Raw genomic sequence first — 23,072 nt, 5'->3', positions numbered from 1 at the left:
GTTCTGACTGCTGTTGGTACCTGGTTTTAGTGCAAAAGGGTAAAATTTCACAATACTATAAAAGACAAGTTTGAATAATTAGGAAATGCAGGTAACATTGTATTAAATAGTGCCAATTTTTCAGGTTTACCTCAAAGAGTCCTTGTTTTTTAACAAGACAGCCACCTTCCAATGTCCAGAAATACAAATGTGATTTTCCACAGGTCACAATAATGTTGGCATCTGTAGGGTGAAAGTCAGCAGCAAACACAGCTTCATTTGAGCACTGCCAACAAAAGAGAGATTTAAGTGTTAAATTGGAAATAAGTGTAAAAAATTCCAGATGTTGTAAATGTGTAATAAAATAATTGAACTGGACCAAAATAATTTCACTACACAAAGCAGCAGATGTCTGGCACCAATCACAAAGCAAGTTGAGTCAGTATGCTCCTGGGAATACAATACATAAAAATTCACAAAGAAACATCACCATTAAGAGGTCATATATACATTGCAACACATTACATGCAACTATCTGGGGCACTGTTTATACTTGTTAATATTGGTACAATGCCGCTTTCCTTTAGCCCTGTGTATAGGCACTGCTGATTATTCGACTAAACACCAATTTAAAAATCTATGGAAACTAGGCAGATATTATTGTTTAGAACAATTTACTCAAAAAGAAGGTGTGAAACTGCAGGATGAATTACATAAAGAGATATTCAGTACACACCCTCAATAAAAATGACAGCAATTTGAGTTATCAACAAATTAACTGCAGAATAAGTTATTTTACATAAAAGCTACATATTGTATTTAACTTTAAACAACTATAAGTGAAGATTCTTAAATTTTAAATTACACTGTCCATCCATCCATCCATTCTCTTCCGCTTATCCGAGGTCGGGTCGCAGGGGTAGCAGCTTGAGCAGAGATGCCCAGACTTCCCTCTCCCTGGCCACTTCTTCTAGCTCTTCCGGGAGAATCCCGAGGCGTTCCCAGGCCAGCTGGGAGACATAGTCCCTCCAGCGTCTCCTGGGTCTTCCCCGGGGCCTCCTCCCGGTTGGACGTGCCCGGAACACCTCACCAGGGAGGTGTCCAGGAGGCATCCTAATCAGATGCATCTAAATTACACTGTATAGCATGAAAGTTATAACAAACATTGGTTTGTAAATATATAATTCATTATATTGATTTACCTAGGGCTGTCTTATGCAGTAAACATGGTCTGTTCATTCATTCTTAATGTAAACATTCATCTTATTCATCTGGTTCAATAATAATGTTCTGATAAGAGATGCAACATATTTTCAGGTGATGCAATTCAGATTAACAGGAAGACTCTTGCAGTACTAAGAAGATCACACACAGTTACCAAACTGAACTTCCCATCTAAACTAAATATGAATGATGTCACATTCTCAGCAAAAAATCTGTGTTCAACTCTGGATTTAAACAAATAGCCAAAAGAAGTTGCAAAAACATTACAATATTAAACTCTAGCAGAGTCAGAATACTCGGAATTTCAGGTACCTTAAGACATAGAATTAATGCATGTACAAAGTACAATAACTCTGGCTCATCTGGAAAAAAACTGAAATGTTGCTGCAGAGAAAACAATACATATTTACATTGAAAATGGAGGGTCTGCTCAGCATGGCAAGCAAACCTCAACTATGTGAACTGCACAGGTCAAATTGGAACCTCATTAGTGCTTTCCCACTGTGCAAATGTTTTCCGGGGAGTTTTAAAAACCTGGGAACTTTTGTAGCATTTCCATCACAGGAACTTGGGCTACTTGGAGTCGTGGGTACTTTTTTTAGCTCCTTCTTTATTGTATGTACTTTTCATTCAACCAGGAAGTATCGTGGATGGGATTCAGGCAATGAATTGTGCTGATTGGTTGACCACAAGCACTGACTCCATATTACAAATGTATTAGTAGTTTGGACTTTGTAGAGTTATCAGTCAAGATAGAGCACCGCACTTGCACTGCATCACTATTCATAGCTGCCTCCCAGATGCGCTCTGTTACTCAACACATCAAAGTAATAACCTTCCCTGCGAAGTAGCCATCACTTCCAAGAAAGTAAGGTAGGTGTGTGTGGGGGGGGGGTTCCCCCTTGTGGACTCCCAATCATATATCACTTCACACCACATCACATATTTTGCAGAAAGGTTACTGTTCTTGCTGGGAGGTGTAAATACGACACACAAAACTGCCCATAGATCACAAGTAGCACAGGATCTTCATTGTAGAGGAACTCATAGGTTACTGAAAACATAGCTTTTGTGGTGGAATAATGTTTAATGTTCATTTGTCTAAAGTGTTCAGCCGAAACAGAATGGAGACATGATGCAGGAGGTAGACAATACAAAAAGCACATTCTAAATAACTATCATGGGTCAATACCAGAGTCAGACTTTGAGAACAAAGTTCAAAATGCTAACCAAAAATCAAGTCAAAAAAACACATAATAACTTTTAAGCCCTTTGATCAAACACACTACTAACAACATAAAAGTATTTTGTTAAGTGTTCAGCTTCACTAAGAACAGCTAGATATCACTACTGCATGTTGAATTCCTAGTCCTTTCCTCACAACTGGCAGGATTTATATTTACTTAATACATATTGTAACAAGGTCCTCCTTATCCAGAATAATTTTATCCAGAATAATATTGCAGAAGACAAAGTCTAATTAAAGGGTGTGATTATTCAAAAGCACGGGGAAGAGGGTGGAATGAACAAAGAGATAACACAAGTAAATCAGTAACAAGCTTGTCTGAGCCTACCTGTACTGTTCTGATACATCTAAATGGTGGTGTAGCTCAGCCGTCTGCCCTCCTCACATTACACAAAAAATGGATATGTTGACTTTTTTCCTTGTCTCTTTTTGTCCTGCCACTGAGTTCTTGCCCAACTTACCTCCTAAATCTAGGTATAATCTTGTGGCCACTTCTGGCCTGGCTCTGAATTATGTCCAGAATCATGAATTGGTCTATAATGTGTTGGGGCTACCGAGCCACAGTTTCCTCTGGTGGGTACCAAGCTTTCCATGGCCCTTAAAAGCAGGGCCACTTAGGGAGCCTCTCAGCTGTTGTTCTTAAAAGGGCAACTGGGTCCCACTCCTTATACTCTCACGCTATGTGCTACTACTTACTGTATCAAGCTGGAAAGAAACTACTGGCATCTAGTCAGTGCTCCTGGACTTTCCCTTTGAAATGGTATCCATGTTCCACTCCAAAGTCAGGTCCAAGTACATTTAACAGCTTAACACAATGCAATGTAAATTGAGTGAATTATAACACTGGCTGTATCGCAAATGTAAGAGGAGCTCCAGACACAACATTGCTGGTATACATTTTTTGTACCGGCATTATAGTTTAAGTTTTCCATCCAGCACAAATCTACTGGAGAAAGCATTGTTTACTAGACAGTTAGCAGCAGACCTGTAAGAAGGTTGTGATTTTACTCTTTCATTTCAGTCTGCTGGATGAAGTGATTATGGCTAGAGGTGTTATCTTTGCTATGTCTGTATCTCAGCACACTTACTTAATGTTTTAAAATAGGTTTTTATCAATGATTTTAAAAAGATGAAAGAATTTATACTTAGTCTCATGATTAATTACCGGTTCACACCTGGGGCAAAGCAGTTATAAAACAAGACTAAAACCGGTTGGGTTCAAGTCTTATTAATGTCACAAGCTTCTTTTTAATTCAGAATGCAAAACCCAGCTCTTCAGCAACTAAAACTATATTAGATCAGTTTTTGTTTGCTTAGTATAAAATTTTCATTTGATCTTTAAATCACTTGATTCAATTAAAATTGTCAGTCTTGATTACTATAGGCCTTTCAGAATCACAACAGGCAGTGATGCAAATTCATAATTTTACACAAAAAGCAAAAATGAGTAATTTATCCCTTTCAATTAACAAGACAGCATGTCTTTCACATATTTGAGGCTTTTTAGATAGAAAGATAGATAGATAGATACTTTATTAATCCCAAGGGGAAATCATTTTGTGATTCAAAGAAAAGAAATAAGCAAATGGAAGATATACAAATTTTTATAGTGCAGAGATTCTAAATCAAAAGAAAAAAAAATCAAATATTCACTTTATTATGCATATTGAAACTGTTTCCTTCTTCTAAGAGGAATTAAATCCTGGCACATCTGTCTTCTATGTTATGTGATGTGATGGGAATGTGCCAAAACTGAACCATGGAACAGTGATTTTACTCACAAAAAATGTCTTCAGAACAGCTGGGAAAAACTGTGCCAGTGTAGAAAGGGATAGCCAGTATTCAAAGTATAACAACAAAGCACTTCACAATTTTTAATAACTGACTAGAAACAATCCAAGTAACACACCCGCATTGGAAATTCTGAGTATGAAACAAGATTGAGAACTAATATAGTAATTAGGATTTAGAAAACCTAGTAGCCAAGTTAATTTCATATACTGAAGCCAATGTTTCAGTTTACAATACTTTTCTGGTTAACACAAAATCCACAATTGTTTTCCACATGTATAAATAGAACTAGCTACATTCAAAGCTGTAACATTTATTTATCACAGTGAATTTTTTAAAAATACCTTGGCATCAGCAAGTCTCTCCACTTTTTGCCAGTCCCATACTGAGAGAACATGGTCATTGGAGTCATCCACCATGCACAGGTTACTGCCCCCATTCTGTAAAGTACAGATATAAATAGGCATTCATTTTTCAAGGCTGATTACTCCAATACTGGTTATGCAATAACTTTCCTGTAGTACAGTTTCTATGGAATTCATCATGTTTATCTGTAAATCTTAAAAACACACTAATTGTTCTTCCTGGTAAAATTTCATGGTCCCAAACAATTTAAAAAGAAAGACAGAAAAATAATCCTGTAGTAGAACTTACAGATTTTGAGAATGAAACACATGTGACAGCACGATCACAAAATCCTGTCCCAATAACGTGAAGTGTGTTCAGGCTGACTGAATCCCAGACTCTTACATGTGGGGGTAGCTGCTGTTGAGAAAATTTAAATGATTAAAATTTTACTTATCACATATTCATACTAATCCTTTCTTTACATCTCTACTAATCAAAGTTAGCATTACATACACAGCGCTTTCTTCAAAAGGCTATATATACTCTTATGTTCTAAAACTTTCCAAACAAGAATTCAGTAGATTTTCACCTGAAAGACAGTTTAAGTACTGCCTTACAGAAAAAGCCATTATTACCATCAACTGCAATAATACAGTTCAACCTCTGAACCTTAGGACAGTAACACACAATTTGAGGTGCAATTTAAAAATATCCTCTCTCTTACAGAAGGAACACCTTCATCCATGCATTCCAATGCATATGGCTTTGACCTTATGGACTCAAAGGCATTTTACAATGTTTACATATAAAACCATTTGACACTAGGAAAACATATTAACATATTTTGAAATCATACTAAGAGGCTGAATCTTTAAAAACAGTGTTCAAACGATTTGTAATAATTGGGTGATAACTTGAAGGAAGAATTCAGCAGCAGATTTACCAGACTGAACAGTTTATACTAGGATATAATTTATATACAATACAATCCCTCTTAACCGGCCACCTTGGGACTGGACCCATGGCCAGTTGCCATTTTGGCCAGTTAATCCGACGCAAACCTATTTTCATGTAGAAAAATATTTCTAAGCTATGTACTTCAATGTTCCTGAAGAAACCATATCCACAAGGCTTCATCCACGATTTCGCACAGAGGTTTTTTTTCCTCGTACAACGACTGGACAGTGTGGTGTAGTGGGTCCACAGCTCAAGTCAAAAAGGCCACTCTTTAAATAATAATCGCCGCCCTCGCGTCCCCGTGATAAATAGAAGTGCGAGGCGGCTAGGGGGAGAACAGGAAAGAACGTGAGGTTAATGGAGAAGGAAGCAGGTAGAGGAAAGCCGGTGCAGGAGAGCGAGTGAGAGAGAGCAGATTCGATGGAGCAAAGGCAGGCAGCTAGGAGGTGAACCCCTGCAGAGGAGTGTTTGGTCGACACTCTGTGGGGCTGAAGAAAGCGGTCACTCCAGCTGAGCGATCACGGAGCTGGAGTGACCGGTATTGAAGACGACTGACCGTCGAAAGGCAGCAGCAGTTGGAGGCTTTGGGCTGGTTTAGCCCCAGTGTGAGTGCCCTGGCTGCTGGGGAAAGAACCCAAGTCTCGGTCCGGATGGAGCCCGACGTAGCCATGGATTGGAGGGCTACCGGACCAGTGTGGAAGGCAGCTGCACCTGCAGGTAGGGCGACTCCCCTGTTGCAATGCCCTATGGGATAAGCAGGGGAGCTGCCAGGTAGAAAGAAGGTGGCACCATGGAAAATTCATAAAGGAATATGTAAACAGGAATCACTCTGAGCATAGGAGCCCTCTCACCTTCCAGGAAACAAGGAAGTGCATACATCTATAATAATAAAAGGCAAAGCCCTCACTGACTGACTGACTGACTGACTGACTCACTCACTCATCACTAATTCTCCAACTTCCCGTGTAGGTGGAAGGCTGAAATTTGGCAGGCTCATTCCTTACAGCTTACTTACAAAAGTTAGGCAGGTTTCATTTCGAAATTCAAAGCGTAATGGTCATAACTGGAACATATTTTTTGTCCATACACTGTAATGGAGGAGGCGGAGTCACGTATCGCGTCATCATGCCTCCTACGTAATCACGTGAACTAAAAACAAGGAAGAGATTTACAGCACGAGTCGCACGCGGGAACGAAGGTAAATGACGTTAATTTTTGACTGTCTTTTAATACTGTGTAAGCATACATATTAACACATGTGCAATTAAACGTGTGCATTTACGGGGTGATTTCTCAGGCTTAAAAGCTCACCTTTTATCAAACACGGGAACAAAGGTAACTGACGTTGTTCACCGTCTTTTAATACTGTGTAACCATACATATTAACACATGTCCAATTAAACGTGTGCATTTACGGGGTGATTTCTCAGGCTTAAAAGCTCGCCTTTTACTAAAAAGGTAAATGCAAAACTATTTTCAATCAGTTTATTGAAACGCTCCCGTTAAGGATTGCAATAACATATTCGCGAGATAAAAGAACAAAGTAGGGGGAAATGGAGGAACAGCCGCAAACAGCGAAGAGCAAAAAATTAATTAAACAATTGAGAACGGAGCGAGTTAAGCATACAAGCATGTTCATAACGGAAACAAACCACGGTGTAAAACGTAAGTTTAAATTAAGTTTATAGAAACGCTCCCGCTGCGGATTGCAATAACATATTCGCGAGATAAAAGTTTAATGAGAAGACACGAGGTATAAACGAACCACACGCCGTGGCGCAACGTTAGGGGCAACAGTTTCAACCATTCTATGATCTGCTTCTCGCAACTGAAAGACGGCACATGGCGGATGTTAGCCGACTTGCTGACCGCAACGTTAGGGGCTTCAACTATGGCGCTGACGCCACATCTCAGTGCCAACACTTTGCAGACTCTACTTAAAAGACACGCCCTCCTCACTGGACAGTTAAAAACACCAATCAAACTAACGATGACATCAAGTATTACCCAATCAAAAGTAGGAAAGGAGGCATCTTCATAAAATGCGTGTGGGATGATTTGCATGAGACGCTGCTTTAAAAAAAAAATGATAAAAAAAATACGGGATAAATCCCGTCCAGTATTGATTCAAAACGGGACGCGCAATTTCATTCTCAAACGCGGCACGATTCCGTATTTTAAAGGACGGGTGGCAACCCTACAGTGCCAGGTAACCACCCATACAATCACATTGTGATTCAGACTAGGAATGCAATGAATGTAATTACCCCGATCTACATACAAGGCGAAAGTCTTGCAACATTCAAAGATGATGGTTTGGGATAAGTACACCATACAACATAAAAGAGCTTATGAAGCCTTGAACCGAAAAAAGCAAGATCTCAGAGATCGTAAAAAAAAAATAGGAGGTAATGTTGTTTTACTTGCTGTACATTTTAGTCAAACATTACCAGTTATTCCACGAGGGAGACCAGCAGATGAACTCAACGCGTGTTTAAAATCCATGCTTCTCCCACGCTCGGTTATATGTCGCGTGTTCTCCGGTAGGTGCACCAAAAAATGTATACATTTAAGCATGTAATGGGCAAACAAAAAATGAGGTATACCCGAAGGCACTGCAGTAGTACTTAATGTAACTTTACTTCTTAAATGTTAATGTTTTACTGTTTAATAATTTATACGCTTCTTATATGTTGTTCAAATTCTTTTATCAAAATACCACTGACAGCGCAATGCACGATAACATGGAGTGAATACGCCATACGCATCCGCCCACGGCTGCCCTGCTGTGCGCAGATAGGAGTTGATTCTACAATAAAATAAAATAAAGATAAAAAGAGTAAAACAATCATCACCCATAAAGCGTGTGTGTGTGTATATATATATGTTGATATGTGGATGTGTATATGTATATATATATATATATATATATATATATATATATATATATATATATATATATATATATATGTAGATATGTATATATATGTGTATATGTATATGTATATATATGTTTATACAGTGGTGTGAAAAACTATTTGCCCCCTTCCTGATTTCTTATTCTTTTGCATGTTTGTTACACAAAATGTTTCTGATCATCAAACACATTTAACCATTAGTCAAATATAACACAAGTAAACACAAAATGCAGTTTGTAAATGGTGGTTTTTATTATTTAGGGAGAAAAAAAAATCCAAACCTACATGGCCCTGTGTGAAAAAGTAATTGCCCCCTGAACCTAATAACTGGTTGGGCCACCCTTAGCAGCAATAACTGCAATCAAGCATTTGCGATAACTTGCAATGAGTCTTTTACAGCGCTCTGGAGGAATTTTGGCCCACTCATCTTTGCAAAATTGTTGTAATTCAGCTTTATTTGAGGGTTTTCTAGCATGAACCGCCTTTTTAAGGTCATGCCATAGCATCTCAATTGGATTCAGGTCAGGACTTTGACTAGGCCACTCCAAAGTCTTCATTTTGTTTTTCTTCAGCCATTCAGAGGTGGATTTGCTGGTGTGTTTTGGGTCATTGTCCTGTTGCAGCACCCAAGATCGCTTCAGCTTGAGTTGACGAACAGATGGCCGGACATTCTCCTTCAGGATTTTTTGGTAGACAGTAGAATTCATGGTTCCATCTATCACAGCAAGCCTTCCAGGTCCTGAAGCAGCAAAACAACCCCAGACCATCACACTACCACCACCATATTTTACTGTTGGTATGATGTTCTTTTTCTGAAATGCTGTGTTCCTTTTACGCCAGATGTAACGGGACATTTGCCTTCCAAAAAGTTCAACTTTTGACTCATCAGTCCACAAGGTATTTTCCCAAAAAGTCTTGGCAATCATTGAGATGTTTCTTAGCAAAATTGAGACGAGCCCTAATGTTCTTTTTGCTTAACAGTGGTTTGTGTCTTGGAAATCTGCCATGCAGGCCGTTTTTGCCCAGTCTCTTTCTTGTGGTGGAGTCGTGGACACTGACCTTAATTGAGGCAAGTGAGGCCTGCAGTTCTTTAGACGTTGTCCTGGGGTCTTTTGTGACCTCTCGGATGAGTCGTCTCTGCGCTCTTGGGGTAATTTTGGTCGGCCGGCCACTCCTGGGAAGGTTCACCACTGTTCCATGTTTTTGCCATTTGTGGATAATGGCTCTCACTGTGGTTCGCTGGAGTCCCAAAGCTTTAGAAATGGCTTTATAACCTTTACCAGACTGATAGATCTCAATTACTTCTGTTCTCATTTGTTCCTGAATTTCTTTGGATCTTGGCATGATGTCTAGCTTTTGAGGTGCTTTTGGTCTACTTCTCTGTGTCAGGCAGCTCCTATTTAAGTGATTTCTTGATTGAAACAGGTGTGGCAGTAATCCAGGCCTGGGGGTGGCTACGGAAATTGAACTCAGGTGTGATACACCACAGTTAGGTTATTTTTTAACAAGGGGGCAATTACTTTTTCACACCGGGCCATGTAGGTTTGGATTTTTTTTCTCCCTAAATAATAAACACCATCATTTAAAAACTGCATTTTGTGTTTACTTGTGTTATATTTGACTAATGGTTAAATGTGTTTGATGATCAGAAACATTTTGTGTGACAAACATGCAAAAGAATAAGAAATCAGGAAGGGGGCAAATAGTTTTTCACACCACTGTATGTGTGTGTGTGTATTTTATATATATAAAACACAGCAACACTCATAACAATGACAACACAATTACATTCACAATCATGTTACGTTATTTTTAAAATGTTTCCTTTTTTTTTCATAACCTCTTTAACACACTACTTCTCCGCTGCGAAGCGCGGGTATTTTGCTAGTATAATATAAAGAACTCAGGATTTAAAAAAAAAATTTATTTTAATAGGCCGGTTAATCCATTGGCTGGTTAATGCAAGGCCAGTTAAGAGGGAATGTACTGTAGTAAAAAGTACATTTACTACATGGATACATTCTTAAAAGTTAAGAATATGTATGGTGTGCCAGATAGGGGGCGCTATCGCTCTCTTGAACCCTCAGATCAGACGCCAGACACCAGATAAAAGTCAAATAATTGACTTTATTATAATAATACAGTGCACCAAGCACCCTCCACTCCACAATACTCATAAATAAATACAATAAACAATATCAATAATCAATCCTCCACTCCCAGACGCATTGTCACCCTTCCTCCCGACTCAGCTCGCCCGTCTGGGATCTCCCACAATCCTTTATAGTCCTTGGCCCATAAGTGCTTCTGATCCCTCAGTTCATGTGATCATCCAGCACTTCCGGGTCAGGTGAAAACTCTTCTTCTTCTTCATCCCGGAAGTACGTCATTTCTTCTGTCGCTGTGACTAGGACGTACCTCCGGGTTATAGTGCACATAAAACTCCTTATGCCTCCCTGCAGCGTCCTCTGGCGGCCCCTATGGTATCCAGCAGGGCTGTGAAGGAAAACTCCAATGTCCATAATTCCCTGCTGGCATTCGGGGCACCTCCATCCTGCAGGGAGGGCTCCATCTGGTGGTCTGGGGGTATTGGCCGGGATGAATAGCCGGCCATATCCCACAGAACTCCCCCCCTCATGAAGAACCATGGTCCTAAGCGTCCAGCCCCGCGAGGGACGTCTTCCTCCAGGAGGATCCATTGGTCGGGCCTTGGCAACGTCTTGAATAATCCGCTATGGATTAATTGCGGGCCCGTGTCACTCTGCGTCCCTATTTCATTATATACGGTACCGGTAAAACTCACCTGTACCACCGAATCAATCATTACGGGAGGCTCTCAACCCAATCGCCGCAGGTATGCATCTACCTTTTTCAGAGGCGCTTTGGCCGTCGCTCCCAGTTCTTTTATAATCTTCGTGATTGCCATCAGCATCTGCAAAAAACTACGTATGGGCTCAATTAGCTTTTCGAGTTCCTGCACGTCCATAAAGTTATTTAATTCGGCCGAAGGTAGGCTCAAACCATCTTTTGCCTTACCTTCCGGCCGGAAGCCAATGAGCACGCCTGCTCCTGGCACGTGCTCTGACGGGCTTTGCAAGAGTTTCTGGGATTTGGAGTTTTCTTTGGCCGAGGACCGGGTCACCATCTTTGGCTGACTGCGATCTGCCTGTATTAATTTGTCGGCAGATCAACCAGCCATTTCCCGGCCCTCCTTACCTTCTCATGGGGTGAGCGGTGCTTCGCTCGCCTCCCCCTTCCCCTTCAGAAAGTCTAAGTTCGTCTTCTTGAGGTAAAGTCGAAAACAGTAGGACACAGACATCCTCTTTCCCCTAATCCTTCGGGGTGGGTCACGTGTCCCTCGCCAGCACCCAACATGCGGAAGTTCTTCTCGCTCATCTGCTCCATTGATGTGAGCGCACCACCATCTTCAGGATTCCCTCCTGCCTCCCGCAGAACCTCCGGATGGACTTCTGGGAGGTATGTGCACGGGACAAAATGTGTTATTTTAAACAGGTTTTCAAACCCATCCCCGGCACATACCTCATTGTAGTCGTTCTCATCTGGAAGTTTCTCCCGAAACGCGTAGCCGCTCCATGGCTCGCCTTGAGCGTAGGCAATGTTGAGCCCTAGACCTCCGCTATTGCTGGTGCTCTGTTTTGTCTTCTTTTTACCCATTACAGACTTGGTGGCGATTTTTCTGCATGTCGTGACGCTGTCTTCTTGGGGTTTTTTCTGTCCACAGAAAATTTTTTCAGGTCCTCTGCCAAACCGACGGCCAGAGTATCCTGCCGACTACGCCACTGTGACAGATAGGGGGCACTATCACTCCCTTGAACCCTTGGATCAGACGCCAGACACCAGATAAAAATCTAATAATTGACTTTATTATAATAATACAGTGCACCAAGCACCCTCCACTCCACAATACTCATAAATAAATACAATAAACAATGTCAATAATCAATCCTCCACTGCCAGACGTGTTGTCACCCTTCCTCCCGACTCAGCTCGCCCATCTGGGAACTCCCACAATCCTTTATAGTCCTTGGCCCATAAGTGCTTCTGATCCCTTAGTTCATGTGAGCATCCAGCACTTCCGGGTCAGGTGAAAACTCTTCTTCTTCTTCATCCCGGAAGTACGTAATTTCTTCTGTCGCTGTGACTAGGACGTACCTCCGGGTTATAGTGCACATAAAACTCCTTATGCCTCCCTGCAGCATCCTTTGGCGGCCCCCATGGTATCCAGCAGGGCTGTGAAGGAAAACTCCAATGTCCATAATTCCCTGCTGGCATTTGGGGCACCTCCATGCTGCAGGGAGGGCTCCATCTGGCGGCCTGGGGGTATTGGCCGGGATGAATGGCCAGCCATATCCTACAATGGTCATATATTGAAAATATGAATATCATGAGAACACTGGGAAGATCACATTAATTCATCCAATCTGACTTTGGTAAAAAAAAAAAAATAATAATAGATATGTAAACTGAAATTAAATACTGCACTGCCCATTAATGCTGCTTTACATTTCACATACAGAGACTGAGCCTTGGAATAAAATGCAAACTTGGTGTTTTATGACTCAGTGTTTGTATATACCATTGCTTACTAGCACAGTTACCACTTCATCTTTTTACAGGAAGGTCAGTAAGTAGACTGTGGAAATCACAATTTTTTTTATTTTAAGGAAATGTGAGGATATTGATAAAGAAAAATAAACATTTTCGTAGTGTGAGGGGAAAAAAAAACAAGTAGAGTTCTGACAAAAAAATTTGATTGAGAAGTCATCTGAATTTTCTAGATTCCTTTATTAATGGCTTCAAAATATATGACTCATCTCCATCTGCATCATCATCATCATAGACTATGAGTCTGATTACATATAAAACACATCCATATTATTAAACTCATATTCAAGGTCAAGGATGAAAATAGCATGTAGACCTCAAGGAAAGTGGGTAACTTGAGTCCAAACAACAAGATAACATTCAAATTTGGGCTTGACATGCCTTGCTCTGTAATTGAAGTTTCACTAGTTTGTTTTCCTGCGCTTCACAACAGAGGATTTCAGACAATGTCCAAATAGTCGCTGAAGCTCATAAAGCTGGAATACTACATCAAATAATTTCTAATGACCTGAGAGTCCATTAACTCAGAATCACACAGACACAAATACAGAAAATTCAGTTCTACTGCCACTCTCCCTATGAGTGGGTGTCCTGTAAAGATCACTGCAAGAGTACAGGTGTTTGCAATACTTAAGAAGATGACTAAAACACTAGGATGATAGCTAAAGGTCAACAGGTGTCTCTTGCACTTGATAATGTCTATAACCAAATGTTTGCAATAAGAAAAACAAGACTGGTGTTCATTTGAGACGTCCATATTGACAACACAAAAATGAAAGGAAAAAAGAAAATATATACCTGTTTAAAGTTTGCTAAAGACCACCTAAATATTCTACTGAACTTGTTGAACAATGCTATGTGGGCAAACGTGTCAAAAATTAAACTTTCTAACAAGGGTACATAGAGAGATATTTAGACAGAACAACAAATCACACCAAAGCATTATCCTAATGAATATAATGATGTTTGGCCGCTATATCATCTCAGAGGCTGGATGGCTTATAGTCATTGAGGGAGCAACAAATTCTATGTTGCATCGGAAAATTCTATAGGAGAATAATCGGTTTGTGATTTTGAAGTTTAAAAAAGTGACCCCAAAAACAGTACACATTTTACAATATCCAAGTCAAAGTCCTAACTTCATTCTTGCTGAAATGATGCAACAGGATCTGAAGAAATACATCTTAGAAATACACTCACTGGCCACTTTATTAGGTACACCTGCTCAACTACTTGTTTAATGCAGTTATCTAATCAGCCAAACACATGGCAGCAACTCAATGCATTTAGGCATGTAGACATTGTCAAGATGACCTGCTGAAGTTCAAACCCAACATCAGAATAGGGAAGAAAAGTGATTTAAGTGACTTTCAATGTGGCATGGTTGTTGGTGGCAGATGTTTACAGAGAATAGTCCAAAAAAAGGTAAAATATCCAGTAAGCGGCAGTTCTCTGGGCAAAAATGCCTTGTTGATGTCAGAGGTTAGAAGAGAATGGCCAGACTGGTTCAAGCTGATAGAAAGGAAACAGTAACTCAAATAACCACCCGTTACAACCAAGGTATGCAGAAAAGTACTTCTGAATGCACAACACAGTTGAACCTTGAAGCAGAGACCACACCGGGTGCCACTCCTGTCAGCTAAAAACAGACAACTGTGGCTACAATTCATACAGGCTCACCAAAACTGGACAACAGAAAACTGAAACAATGCTGCCTGGTCTGATGAGTTTTGATTTGTGCAGTGACATTCAAATAGTAGTCAAATGTCCATCCCTTTATGACCGCACTGTAACCATCTTCTGATGGCTACTTCCATCAGAATAACATGCCATGTCACAAAGCTGAAATCATCTCAAATTGGTTTCTGCAACACAACAATGAGTTCACTGTACTCAAATGGCCTCCACAGTCTCCAGATCTCAATCCAATAGAGCACCTTTGGGATGTGGTGGAAAAGGAACTTTGAATTACGGATGTGCAGCTGAAAAATCTGCAGGAACTACACAATGCTGTCATGTCAATATGGACCAAAATCCCTGAAAAATGTTTCCAGCACCTTATGGAATCTATTCCACAAAGAATTACAGCAATTCTGAAGGCAAAAGAGGGTCAAACCCAGTACTAACAAGGTGAACCTAATAAAGTGGCCAATGACTGTATAAAAAGTGCAATGTGGAGAAATACCTCCTAAACACCACACAGGACTGACCAGCCACCACAGGAGCCATTTAGTAATTGCTGTTTAACCCAGTTCCATAAGTTATTAAATCATCATCATTTTCCATTAAAAAACATTGTTTAATTAACAAATGACAATTTACTGTTTTATGTGCACTATTTTAGAAGCTTATCTAAGGCTTAGATAAAGATCAGAACACATTTTACAATTGACTCATGTAGGGATCAATGTTTACCAACTTCCACTCATAACTATGTCAGCAACTGAGGAATCTGAGATAAATCTAAGGAATTTGCATCCATATGGAATCTCATGCTGTATTTATATTCTCCAAAAAACGAATTTGGGAGATGGATTAAAAAGCACTGCTTTACTAGGGGTAAAGTTGCAATTCCCCAAAGACAAGGAAAAAAAATTAATTCACAAAATATTTGGAGTTTGCTAAAATGGTTAGGAAGGAAGTTCATCTACACATCTATTGTACCAAACACAAGAAAGTGTCACTTCATAAATTGAAGAAATATGCTTGCGCACGTGTGACAAATCTGCTTTGAATCAAAAAGTGTATGCTTTGAAAACAGCAAAGCTGTATCCCCCTGCCTCCCACCAAACACAATGAGAAAATTCACTTACTTTTCCATCACTGGAGGTGCCAGCTACTTGGCCTGTTGCTATAGTGATTTTATCTGGATGGACTGCTAGGCTGTTTTAAAAATAAAAATAAAAAAAACATTAATTTAAAAATAAAAAACAAAGGTAAACGCAAAGTCCATCCTGCTGGAAAAAACAACAAAAGGGTTTTCAATAAGCATTTAGTTAACAACAATAATAGATTTTAAGAAAATATCACACACCAACTAAGGCACTACTCTACATTTGTCAGGTTCACAGATCAAGTTCTTTCTCATCAACCCATCAATCCTACTATTCCTGGGAGAAAATGTGCTAGATTAAGTTTAAACAACACTAGAATTAATAGGTAATTAAAAAAAAAAACTCCACAGTGGATTAATAAAGATTTAAAAAAGAAGCTGCAAAGGAAAAAAACTGCTTAATACAGCACATAAGACTAATGACTGCAGAGTGAATTGTAGAACATATGAGAACATGAGAGCAACCATTAAGAAGGATATCAGGGAGGCTAAAATACAGTTGGAGAGGAATATAACAGATAAGGCAAAAGGTGACCCAAAGAGATTCTTTCAGTATTTTAGTAGTAAAAGAACAGTCAAGGACGAGGTGAAGCATCAGAAATAGAAAAGGGGAATTAAAAGATACAGACAATGAAACAGCAGATGCCCTAAACTTACATTTTCCTGAGGTCTTCCTTCACAAGTGAGCAAGTGGATAACCTCCCAGAGGTAAATGGGACTACTAAGGAGGTACTGAGGGATTTGGAAATTGTAGGGGATGCTCAGATAAATAGGCTGAAATCAAACAAATCACCAGGACCAGATAATATTTACCCTTGAGTTCTTAAGGAGACTAGTTAATAATATATAAACACTTTATATATAGTGAATACATATATAAACACTTGACATATATTTTTAAGGAAGTCCCTGTGCACTGGAAAGATTCCCAAGGACTGGAAAATGGCAAATATCATCCCATTATATAAAAAGGGTGACAGGGCAGATCCAAGCAACTATAGGTCAGTAAGCTTAACATGCATCACAGGAAAATTAGAAGGAATTATTAAGGATAAGATTAAGCAACACCTGGCAAGGACAGGAGTTGTTAGGAACAGTTTCAGAAGAGGGAGGTTGTGTTTTACTAACATGCTGGAATTCTATGAGAATGCAACAAAAGGATATGATCAAAGTGGAGTATATGATATTATTTATCATGACTTTCAGAAAGCATTTGATAAGGTGCCACATGAGAGGTTGGGCATCAAACTAAAAGAACTGGGAGTTCAGGGTGATTTTTTAGATGGGTGCAGAATTGGCACAGGCACATGAATCAGAGGGTGATGGTTTGAGGAACCTTATCAGAATTGGCCGATGTTAAGAGTGGTGTTCCACAGGGGTCAGTGCTAGGGCCGCTACTATTTTTAATATATATATAAATGATTTAGATAGGAATATAAGTAACAAGCTGGTTAAATATGCAGATGATACCAAGATAGATGAATTAGCAGATAATTTGGAATCTGTTATATCATTACAGAAAGACTTGGATAGCATACAAGCTTGGGCAGATTTGTGGCAGATGAAATTTAATGTCAGTAAATGTAACATATTACACATAGGAAGTAAAAATGTTAGGTTTGAATACACAATAGACAGTTGGAAAATTGAGAGTACACCTTATGAGAAGGATTTAGGAGTCATAGTGGACTCTAAGCTATTGACTTCCCAACAGTGTTCAGAAGCCATTAAGAAGGCAAACAGAATGTTAGGTTATATAGCATGATGTGTGGAGTACAAGTCCAAGGAGGTTTTGCTCAAGCTTTATAATGCATTGGTGAGGCCTCTTCTGGAGTACCGTGTGCAGTTTTGGTCTCCAGACTACAAAAAGGACGTAACAGCACCAGAAAATGTCCAGAGAAGAGCAACTAGGCTGATTCCAGGGCTACAGGGGTTGAAATATGAGGAAAGATTAAAAGAGCTGAGCCTATACAGTTTAAGCAAAAGAAGATTAAGAGGTGACATGATTGAAGTGTTTAAAATTATGAATGGAATTAGTATAGTGGATCGACACTGTTATTTTAAAATGAGTTCATCAAGAACATGGAGACACAGTTGAAAACGTGTTAAGGGTAAATTTCACAAAAACATTAGGAAGTTTTTCTTTACACAAAGAACGATAGGCACTTGGAATAAGTTACCATGTAGTGAGGTATACAGTAAGATTTTAGGGACTTTCAAAACTCGATTTGATGTTTTTTTGGAAGAAATAAGTGGATAGGCCCTTCTTGGATCGAGGCCCTGCGCGGTCTAGTGATCCTCGGAGCTATGTTGTTGGGAGCTACATGCTCCTGGTAGGGCTTCCCAAGGCAAACAGGTCTGAGGTGAAGATCCAGACTAACTCGATCCTGAGACCCCATATGGAGTTAAACCAAGGATTGGCGTTTCCCTTGCCCGGGAAAGGGTACCTGGGGCCCCACCCTGGAGCCAGGCCTGGGGGAGGGGCCTGCTGGCAAGTGCCTGGTGGCTGACCACGGGGCCCAGCCGGACTCAGCCCAAAGGAGCAACGTGGTTCCGCTCTCTTGTGGGCCCACCACCTGCAAGAGAGGCCATAGGGGTCGGATGCAATGCAATATGGGTGGTAGCCGAAGGCAGGAACTCTGGCGTTCCGACCCTCGGTTGCCAAAACTGGCTCTTGGGACAAGGAATGTTACCTCTCTGGTGGGGAAGTAGCCTGAACTGGTGCGAGAGGTTGAGAGGCACTGGCTATAGATATAGTTGGGCCCACATCTACGCATGGTCTGGGCTCTGGAACCATTCCTCTTGAGAGAGGCTGGACTTTGTTCCACTCTGGAGTTGCTGTGGGTGAGAGGTGTCGGGCAGGGGTGGGCTTGCTTATGGCCCCCCGGCTCGAGGCCTGTATGTTGGGGTTCTCCCCGCTGGACAAGAGGGTTGTTTCCCTACGCCTTCAAGTTGGGGGAAGGACTCTGACTGTTATTTGCATTTATGCGCCGAACAGCAGTTCAGAGTACCCAGCCTTCTTGGAGTCCCTGGAAGAGGTGGTGCGAGGCGGAACTCCTGGGGACTCTATTGTCCTGCTGGGAGGCTTAAACACTCACGTCAGCAATGACAGTGAAACCTGGAGGGGTGTGATTGGGAGGAACGGCCTCCCTTATCTAAACTCGAGTGGTGTTCAGTTGTTGGATCCCGGTGGTGGACACCTAAGGTTCGAGAGGCCGTCAAGCTGAAGAAAGAGTCCTATCGGGTCTGGTTGACCAGTGGGACTCCAGAGGCAGCTGAGGGGTACCGGCGGGCCAAGCGTGTGGCGGCATCGGCTGTTGCAGAGGCAAAAACTCGGGCATGGGAGGAGTTTGGGGAAGCCATGGAAAACGACTTTCGGTCAGCACCAAGAAGGTTCTGGCAAACCGTCAGGCACCTCAGGAGGGGAAAGTGGTGCTCCACCAACACTGCGTACAGTGGAGATGGGGCCCTGCTTACTTCAACTGCAGACGTTATTGACCGGTGGAAAGAATACTTCGAGGATCTTCTCAATCCCACCAGCATGTCTTCCTTAGAGGAAGCAGAGCTGGAGGACTCCGGGGGGGGGGGCCCGTCCATAACAGGGGCCGAGGTCGCCAAGGTAGTTAAAAAGCTCTGAGGTGGCAGGTTCACCCTAGGTTCCTCAAGGGTCTGGATGTTGTGGGGCTGTCCTGGTTGACACGTCTCTGCAACATCGCATGGACATCGAGGGCAGTACCTCTGGATTGGCTCAAACCGGGGTGGTGGTCCCCCTTTTTAAGAAGGGTGACCAGAGGATGTGCTCCAACTATAGGGGGATCACACTCCTCAGCCTCCCTGGTAAGGTCTATTCAGGGGTGCTAGAGAAGAGAGTTCGGTCGATGGTCGAATCTTGGATTCAAGAGGAACAATGCGGATTCCATCCCGGCCATGGAACACTGGACCAGCTCTACACCCTGGCCAGGATCAAGGAGGGGGCATGGGAGTTTGCCCAACCAGTCCACATGTGTTTTGTGGATTTGGAGAAGGCATTCGACCGTGTCCCTCTAAGCATCCTGAGGGGCGTGCTCCAAGGCTCGTTGTTACGAACCATTCAGTCCCTGCACAGGTAAGAGCAGGAGCTTGGTCTGCATTGCCGGTAATAAGTCGGACTCGTTTCTTGTTGAGGTTGGACTCCGCTGGGGCTGCCCTTTGTCACCGATTCTGTTCATAAGTTATATGGACAGAATTTCTAGGCGCAGCCAAGGAGCGGAGGTGGTCTTGTTCGGTGACCTCAGAATCTCATCTCTGCTATTTGCGGATGACGTGGTTCTGTTGGCTTCATCGGACAGTGACCTCCAGCTCTCACTGGAGAGGTTCGCAGCCGAGTGTTAAGCAGTGGGGATGAGAGTCAGCACCTCTAAATCCAAGGCCATGGAATGGAATGCTCTCTCCGGGTTGGGAACACATTACTGCCTCAAGTGGAGGAGTTCAAGTATCTCGGGGTCTTGTTCATGAGTGAGGGAAGAATGGAGCGGGAGGTTGACAGACGGATCGGTGCGGCATCCGCAGTAATGCGGGCTCTGCAATGGTCCGTCGTGGTGAAGAGAGAGCTGAGCCAAAAGGCAAGGCTGTCGATTTACCAGTCGATCTACGTTCCTACCCTCACCTATGGCCAAGAGCTTTGGGTAGTGACCGAAAGAGTAAGGTCGTGGATACAAGTGGCCGAAATGAGTTTTCTCCGCAGGGTGGCTGGACTTTCCATTAGAGATAGGGTGAGGAGTTCAGTTATCCAGGAAAGACTCGGAGTAGAGTCGCTGCTCCTCCGCATTGAGAGGAGTCAGGTGAGGTGATTCGGGCATCTGGTTAGGATGCCCCCTGGACGCCTCCCTGGGGGGGGTGTTCCGGGCATGCCCCACTGGGAGAAGGCCACAGGGCAGACCCAGGACACGCTGGAGGGATTATATCTCCCGGCTAGTCTTGGAACACCTTGGGGTCCTCCCAGAGGAGCTGGCTGGGGAGAGGGAGGTCTGGGCTTCCCTGCTTAGGCTTCTGCCCCCGCGACCCGACCTCGGATAAGCGGTGGAGGATGGATGGATAAGTGGATAGGACAGGCGAGCTTTGTTGGGCTGAATGGCCTGTTCTTGTCTAGATTGTTTTAATGTTCTAATAGGTCACTTTTGTAATGTTTAAATCACAGGACAGAGTAACACTTACTTAACTGATAAAGACAAGATACTTATTAGCATGTACTTTCACAAACCAGTATCAACAACCAATTCAGCTATTACACTTTAACACCATTAAATAATAAAAGCAGGTGCTGTATTTGTCTAAGGCAGGAACAGCAGCTTTCTGTTTGTTACAGATCTGGATTAAAAAGTAGACATGACAGGAGGTCAGTAGTACAGGCATACCTAATATAGCAGTGTTTATTTAAGGGCAAAAACTTGGAGGCTTCAGTGTTACACACACCATGTATGTTCATTCATAAAGGATAACAAGCCACTGCTTCCTAGTTTTGAAGTCAATGCAAGTTTTAGACAGTGCTGACCCCCAAATGCTAAAATCATCAGACATAAGTAAAGAATCTTATTCAACTAGTGTCTATTACCAAGTAGATGATATCACCTTTAAACTGTACAAAACTCTTCAAGTAATGACCTCTAGTGTTAAATATTAAATAAACAGGAATGAAAAAAAAAAATCAAATATTCACTTTTTTATGCATTATAAAGTGAAGTTCTCTCTGAAAAACAAAAATAAATGTAAATGTTACATTGGGTGAATACCTCAGTTTGAAATGTGCTTTTAACTTCTGTTTTATTTCAGATTGTTAAGGCATTTATCTTTTTGTAAATGCAATTTGGCTGTAAAGACTTTGCACAAACAGACTCAGAATGTTTTATTGTAGGTTCAGGAAAAAAAAGAATACTGGATTAAGTTCACTTAGAAAGTGTTAATATATGTAACTAATTTTGCAAAACAGAGCAGGTTCTTATACTTGAATTACTTGAACAAAGTGCTAGAAATCGGTCTCTGTTGTCACTGAAATGATAACTTTTAGCTCATAAATTCTGGGAATGTACCTCACAGTGAAACAAGCGAAGCATAGGGCACGCTTGTTTATTGCTTGATCAGTGCAACTGCAGGCAGACTGCCTTATTTAATTACAGTGCAGTCAGTGATTCTTCACAAAATTTATTACCACTATTAAATCAATACATTCTCCTCTTCAAACGACTTTACATTTACAATGACCTGGAAATAGCATAGCTGCTATCTTTAAAAATTCTGTATTAGTCTCAGCAAAAATTATATGTGTATTTTTAAACTTTTTTTTAAATAGTTTAGAATTTTCATAGTTTTATCAAAGAAAATATATACTGCTGTACGATATACCCATTTACTGTCAAGTTCTTTAAAATTACACTTTCAATATTTTCAAAGAGACATCAAAGCAGGCCATAGCCAAGAAGGTAATCAGCACTACAAATGGTTTCTTTACCTCTTTTTCTACTTTAGAAGAATCTTCATATTCAGTGGTGCTTTTGTAACCCCAAAAACCAAGTGTTTAGTGTAAACAAGTAGATGTGATTCTCCCATACACATTGCTAAACAGCAATAAACCATGTAAGGAATAATGTTAAATTAACAGACATTTCCCAATTGTCCCTTTGCAAATGAAGCTGAGATTGTGGACAGTGCGCCATTGAGCTCAATGTTGCCAAGATTGGTTCTGGCTCCACACAATCTTGTAATGGAGAATACGTGACTAGAAAATGAATGAGTTAATTTAGAGAACTAAAATCAAGAAAACTGAAATCGCTCTGTGACTGCATTCCATGCAGAGCCCCATATGAAAATAAACTGAATTGAATCAAATCTACAATATTTTGCATGCTAAACAGACACAAATATTGCTCCTGATTAGATCTTTCATTGAATTATATATGTACAGATTGAATATACAGTATACCACATACTGTAATGGTCTTCTTACCTAAGGAACTAATGATAATCTGGGATAAACTATCAAACTGTTGCCTTAATGTGAAGGAACTTGATCAAATGAAACAATTTTCTATTTTTAAATTAAGTTAAAAAAGGGGAAATGAACAAACAAGCCAACAAGTAACTTTTACACAAAATACCTATACTATATGACAGCTAT

The 23,072-nt window shown here is 41.0% G+C and overlaps 1 protein-coding gene across 9 annotated transcripts in view; it reads right to left on the bottom strand.

The window, feature by feature from the left end:
* The window catches only part of eml1 (EMAP like 1), a 231,870-nt gene that overhangs the window by 32,246 nt on the left and 176,552 nt on the right, over positions 1–23,072 (bottom strand). For all 9 annotated transcript variants that reach the window (XM_028822316.2, XM_051919897.1, XM_051919893.1 and 6 more), the window contains 4 exons: positions 15,903–15,972; positions 4,895–5,005; positions 4,585–4,680; positions 131–265 (listed from right to left, as the gene is read on the bottom strand). In XM_028822316.2, coding sequence (XP_028678149.1) covers positions 131–265; positions 4,585–4,680; positions 4,895–5,005; positions 15,903–15,972 — 412 coding nt within the window. The remainder of the gene's footprint in view (positions 1–130; positions 266–4,584; positions 4,681–4,894; positions 5,006–15,902; positions 15,973–23,072) is intronic.

The sequence above is a fragment of the Erpetoichthys calabaricus genome, chromosome 16 (genome assembly GCF_900747795.2).
Source record: "Erpetoichthys calabaricus chromosome 16, fErpCal1.3, whole genome shotgun sequence".
In the NCBI taxonomy this organism is placed as follows: Eukaryota; Metazoa; Chordata; class Cladistia; order Polypteriformes; family Polypteridae; genus Erpetoichthys; species Erpetoichthys calabaricus.
This window is presented reverse-complemented; position numbering and strand designations above follow the sequence as displayed.